General features: G+C 40.2%; 1 protein-coding gene across 1 annotated transcript; it reads right to left on the bottom strand.

The window, feature by feature from the left end:
* Window positions 1–449: 449 nt before the first annotated feature.
* LOC120112089 (uncharacterized) lies at window positions 450–2765 on the bottom strand. Its single transcript, XM_089926935.1, has 4 exons — window positions 2313–2765; window positions 1268–2069; window positions 990–1135; window positions 450–564 (listed from the first exon to the last, which is right to left on the bottom strand). Exons 1-4 carry the CDS (start codon window positions 2666–2668, stop codon window positions 483–485), a joined length of 1386 nt encoding a protein of 461 aa, XP_089783061.1. The 5' UTR covers window positions 2669–2765; the 3' UTR covers window positions 450–482.
* Between the last annotated feature and the right edge of the window lie 3890 nt (window positions 2766–6655).

Raw genomic sequence — 6655 nt, 5'->3', positions numbered from 1 at the left:
TCCGCTCGAGTCGACTCGACAGTCCTGGGAGTCGACTCGGCGCTCAGAGCCCGAACTCCCGATCTTCTGTCTTTTGGCTCGTCCAGTCTTGGAGTCGACTCGAACTTCCCCGGAGTCGACTCGGCTCTCAGTTTCCGAAACTTAGTCTTCTGCCTTTTTGGTGTACCGCTGCCTTGGAGTCGACTCGAGCTGTCTGGGAGTCGACTCGGCTCTCAGAGACAACAAATTGATCTTCTGTCTTCTTGGATCGCGCTGTCTTGGAGTCGACTCGCGTATTGCGGGAGTCGACTCGAATCTTAGAGTCCGAAAACGGTTCTCTGACTTTTGCCTTGTGTTCCACTGAGAGTCGACTCTCACTTTCTTTGGAGTCGACCTGCCAACCATCGGAGTCGACTCGCGTTCCACAGGAGTCGACTCGAATCTCAGGGTCGAAAAAATGCTCTCTGACTTTTCTGTCTGTAGCTTCTTGGAGTCGACTCATATTACTCCGGAGTCGACTCGGTAAGCATCGGAGTCGACTCGCGCACTTCAGGAGTCGACTCGCTGACAGGTTTTGAGTTGATGCTTTCTGTTCGTCTGTCTGTTCTCAGTCGGAGTCGACCCATACTGGTCTGGAGTCGACTCGAGCCCGTGCCAGTGATTCTGATATGCTTGGAGTCGACTCGTAATATCCTGGAGTCGACTCAAGTCTCAGACTTTGGTTCAAACTGACTTCATACCTTATCCAAAATATCTTGAACCAAGTCTAGAAACACTTAGACACGATTTTCACTGAAACACTTAATTGAATTCATTAGTAAACATAAGATATACTCAAACGCTTTGAGCTCATCAAAATCAAATAGGGGTTTTAATCAATCACTCCACAATTCAGAAGAACATATAATTCAGCAGCACTAAACTCCTGAGTAGTCAAATGCCTTCCAAAAGGTTTCCCAAAAGGCCGACCTTGATGAGTAAAAATGGATAGACGATCCATGAGATCAAACTCCCCTTCGTCTTCATTACGGAGAACTTGATTTAACCTCGTTTGTATAGAAGGCTCAAAATAATGCGAACAGAAAGTTGATATTTCTTCTATGATGTAAGCCTCGACAATAGAACCTTCAATCGATGCTCGATTCTTTACCTTCTGCTTTATATTATGCATAAGCCTATAAATAAGATTAATATGTTAATTTCTCAAATTTAATGGATACAAAGAAACTATTTAATGGATTTACAGAAATTGTTACCTTTCAAAGGGGTACATCCATCTGTACTGCACGGGCCCCCCAACCTTAGCTTCATAAGCTAGATGAACAGGTAAGTGCTCCATTGAGTCAAAAAATGCAGGAGGGAATATCTTCTCAAGTTTGCAGAGAGTTACCACAATATTTTTCTCAAGAACCTCCATATCTCGGACACGCAGAGTTGTGCTGCATAAATCTCTAAAGTAACAGCTTAATTCTGTCAATGCATTCCACACTGGTGCTGGCAATACTTCACGGAATGCAATTGGAAGCAATCTCAGCATGAAAACATGACAATCGTGACTTTTTAACCCATAAAACTTATAATCATCCAGGTTAACACACTTCGATATGTTTGAAGCATATCCATCAGGGAGTCTTAACCCTTTCACCCACTCGCAGACCTCCATTGCTTGGTCTTTGGACAATACATAGGAAGCTGGAGGCTTAACTAGCTTTCTATTAACAAATTGAATCCTCAACTTAGGACGCTTGCAATACAGCTCTAAATCTTGCCTTGCTTTCACATTATCTTTAGTCTTCCCTTTTACATCCATACAAGTGTAAAATATATTGAGAAACACATTTCGAACAATATGCATGACATCTAAATTGTGTCGAATAAGTAGTGTATGCCAATAGGGCAACTTCCAAAATATGCTCCTTTTCACCCAATTATGATCTTTACCGAATTCAGGAATGGTGTGCTTAGGGGCTTTCAAACCAAAAGTTATATTAGGTAAGGCAGAGACCCTATTTTTCAACTCCTCACCAGACAGTCGAGGAGGTGGGGGGTCTGTCTCTATTTTACCATTGAAGAAACCATCAACTTGGTATCTGTATGCATGGTCCATGGGCAAGAATTGACGATGGCAGTCAAAAAAAGAAGTCTTCCCACCATGTTGTAGTGTAAAAGTTTTTGAGTTCTCCATACAATACGGGCAGGCCAACTTTCCATGCGTACTCCATCCTGAAAGCATGCCATATGCAGGAAAATCGTTGATAGTCCACAATAAAGCTGCCTTCATTTGAAAATTCTCTTTTCTAAAAATGTCATAAGTGCTGACCCCTACTTTCCACAATATTTTAAGTTCATCAATCAAAGGCCTAAGCAAGACATCGATACTTTTGCCGGGGCTCTTAGGTCCAGAAATGACTAAACTTAGAAAAATGTAGGGTCGTTTCATACATATTGATGATGGAAGATTGTAAACTGTTACGAAAACTGGCCAACAAGAATAAGAACGAGCTGATTGGCTAAAAGGGTTAAAACCATCAGTACATAACCCAAGTCTCACATTACGAGGCTCGGTAGAAAAGGATGGATGAATGCGGTCAAAGTGCTTCCAAGCCTCCCCACAAGCAGGATGCACCATCTCATCTGAATCACCTCCCTTCACATGCCATGACATGTTTTCAGCCGTTCTGCTTGACATAAAAAGCCTCTGAAGTCTTGGTGTTATTGGAAGATATCGCAACCTTCTATAAGGAACATCTTTTCTCCTACCACCACCATCATTTCTTCTGAGTTTATATCGAGGATGACCACAAATGGTACACTCAATCAAATTCTCTGTTTCCTTATAGAATAGCATACAATTATTCTCACAAACATCAATACTTATATACTCCAATCCCAACTTCCGAAGCATCTTCTTTGATTGATAGAAATCAGGGGGCAGCTTCTCACTTTCCGGCAACATATTCTTCACTATTTTCATGATTCGATCATAGCAAGATATGCTCATATTAAATTCAGACTTGCAATTTAATAATTGACTAATAGCAGATAACTTAGAGTGTTTTTTACACCCTTCCCACAAAGGTACTTCTGCATCTTTCAACAAAGAATAAAAATCTGCAGCATCCTTGTTTGGCTCTTCCTTATGATTAACTTCAAGTGCACTCCTCAAATGAAGTTCCTCTTCTGGGCCCATAGCTTCCATCACCATGGTTCTATATTGCTGACCATGTTCACAACCAACATCCATTGATGTCGATGCTTCTACTGCACTTGTACTTATAGGAGCAACTGCACCAAGTAACTCCCCATGTGCAAACCATGTTGAATACCCCGGTGTAAACCCCTTTCTCAAAAGATGAACATTGACCGTATCACGGTTAAGAAATTTCTGATTGTCACATCTTATACAAGGGCATCTAATCTTATCACCACTACAATACTCTAACTGAGTAAATGCAAACTCAAGGAACCCTTTAACTCCATCACAAAACTCAGCTCTTATATAACCATTTTCACTAAGTCGGTGGTACATCCAATTACGATCAACTGACATAGTTCCTCTAAAAATCAAAAAAATAAAACAACATAAGAAAGCCTAGAAAATATTAGAGAGATGATAAAAAAAGAAAACAACATAAGAAAAACCGAACCATTAAAAACACGAAAGGCAAGATCATAAAAAAATGTAAAAGAAACAAAAACTGGTATGATATTTATGAAAATGAGAAGTTATCATAAGCATGACAAAAATAACTCATTCAATCTTGTCCCAGCATCATTGACATTAAAAAAACATTCAATATTTACAAAAAGCTGAACATAAGGAATTAATCTTTACAAGTTATCTGTTCATTCATCTAATAACAGCAATATTCAAAAAGCATTTAATTTTTACAAAGACAAGGAATACAAGTCAAATCATCCAAATTTACATATGGAATACTATCTGCTTCACATAGAACAAATGTCAATATACATGATCGCCTCTGATGCTAGGAAAGCATGGTACTTCTTAGCAAGCCTTTTGACCAGCTTCTTGATTGCACATTGGAAATAAGTCACAACCATGAAGCAACACCACTTTCCACCACTTTTCATTTTTCCTTGCAGATGAACAATGATTGTAGTAATGAATAACATAGCAGCCAGTATTAAAATCCATGAACTTTACAGAGTCCCAACCCATCAACCCTCAAAATTACAACAGCTTATTTTTCAACAAAGCTTATTTTAAGATTACAACAGAGCTGGCAAATGGGTTTATTTTAGACATCAAAGGTCTAAAATCCATGAGCTTATTTTAAGATTACAACAGAGCTGACAAAGAAACCATCAAATCACTAAAATCCATTAGCTTATTTTCATATGAAATTACAACAGAGCTGGCAAATGGGTTTAAGATTTTTTAAATAGAGCTGATTTTAGACAAGTCCTTCCACTCGAGTTGCAAGCAAGTTGGGCTGCAAATGGGTCTATAATAATCTCTGATTCAAGTGAGTTGCAAACAGAGCTTAAACAGACCATGATTGAACAGACCATGATTGAACAACTGCTTCCCTTAAACAGAGCTTAACAATAATAACAGAGCTTAACAAATGGGTTTAAGATTGAACAATAACGCTTGCAATACAACTCGAGTTGCATCAAGAATAATTCCAGCATATTAAAAATTAAAATGGGAGGGGGGCGCCGACGGATCCACCTTTTCTTTTTCCATTTTATTTTAGAGGCTGATTTTTTTTCAATCCAAAATATTATGTAAAGGAATCGATAAGAAGTCTTCCAATTAAAAAAGGGGAATGCATTTATAAAGTTACTATAGTCCTATGGCAGTTTCCCCCAAGCCTGCTGCATTATATAAAGCAGAGACAGGCTTATTCACAATGCAAACAAAAACGATTGAAACTATTGCACAGTATTGTAAAACCACTCCCTTCTTAACTATGCCAGATAATGACTAGATGAAGATGAACACAAAGAGATGCAAACACAGGCGGAGATGAACACCTTCGTTTCTTTTACTTTGTTATCATGGGATAAAAGAAAATGGGGTTAGGGTTTACCTCCGGGAAGAACCAATTTAGGGTTTTGAAAACCCTAGCCGACGAGCAAGAAAGAGGGGGGTGCCGACGGGATGATGTAGCCACAAGTTTGATCCCGGGTGAGAAGGAGATGAACACAGGCACCGAGCAAAAAAATAATGAAACCCTCGGTAGGTTAGGGTTTACCTCCGGGAAGCCCAGTTGTGGGTTCTGAAAACTCTAGCCGACGAGCAAGAAGGAGGGGGGCGTCGACGAGGTGATGTAGCCGCGATCGGGAGGCGTGATGTAGCCAGAGAGGAGAGGGAGAGGCCGGAGGTGGAGGAGAGGAGAGGCCGGAGGTGGAGGTAGAGGAGAGGAGAGGCCGGAGGTGGAGGAGAGGAGAGGAGATGGGAAGCCGGAGGGGAGGTGGAGGAGAGGAGAGGAGGCGTGATATAGTCGGCAAGGGGGAGCCGGAGAGGAGACGCCGCAGGCGGAGGAGACGAGAGGAGATGGGAAGCCGCCCAAATCCCTAACTCGGGACTCCACTAAGAAGTCGGTCTGCAAGCCAAATTTCATATTAAACAATTTCTAACCTATAAGGCTATGGGCTAAGTCGGTTTGCAACCCAAATTTCATATCAAGCTATTTTTTATCTATAAAGCTGATTGGATGAAGGAAAAAATAATTTTGAACTATAAAGCATGGTAAAAAAATTCCAGATCTTCTTCCAAAATCCAATCCCATTGCAGGAAAGTTGCAATAGGGGTGCAAATGGGTCATGGGCGACACCATGAGATTTGAAAATGAGAAGAAGGAATTTGAGTTTTCTGGAGAAAAATTGGAATTTGGGTTATCGAAGAAATTTGGGCGGAACGGCGGGCACACTTAGTTTCATTTTAGATTTTCCTCCTTTTATCTTTTTTTTAAAATTTAGATTTACTCAAAAATAATATTTTTAATTTTTTGGAATTAAAAATTAAATTTGGTGACGGAAATTTTTGTTAATAACCTGTCACCGCCAAAAATAATTTTTAAAAATTTATAAATACTTGGGTTACGATATTTGTGACGGCTGCATTTGTCACTGTCTGGTTGCAATTTTGGTTATCATATTGCTGACAAATATCCCGTCACTATGATGGTCACTAAGTTCTGGCGCCCATCCTACCCGCGCATTCTGTGACCGGTCTGTCACTAATCGGTCACTAAGTTAACACCACGGTGACCAAATTTCTGTCAGTCACTAATCCGTCACAAATAGTGACTGATAATGGTCCGTCACGAATTTTTCGTCACTATACGTGCATTTTCTGGTAGTGAAACAGAAAGTTATGGTTTTTATCATATTGACAAATCGACACCTGAAGAACATGAGACGACCCTAGGACAATAAGAGTCGACCCTAGAAATAGATGAGTCAACTCCTGAATGGCTATAGAGAAAAAATAGAGAGCTAGAAAAATCATCGCTTCGGTGAGTCGACCAGTGAGAATCTTGGCATTCTAAAGATGACCTCGAGCCAACATTTTGGACAATGGGCGACAAGAGAGGTGCACACAAAACTTTTACATTTCATATCAAAAAAATATATGATTACAGCAGGTCAAATACCAAATCAAACAACTATAAGAGAAAAGTGCTTAGGTCAGCCGAGCCCT

This window comes from Phoenix dactylifera, chromosome 13 (genome assembly GCF_051530095.1).
Source record: "Phoenix dactylifera cultivar Ajwa chromosome 13, Ajwa_hap1_PhDact_Kaust_v1.1, whole genome shotgun sequence".
NCBI classification, from domain to species: Eukaryota; Viridiplantae; Streptophyta; class Magnoliopsida; order Arecales; family Arecaceae; genus Phoenix; species Phoenix dactylifera.
The sequence above is the reverse complement of the archived record's forward strand: the minus strand, read 5'-3'. Positions and strand labels throughout refer to the sequence as shown.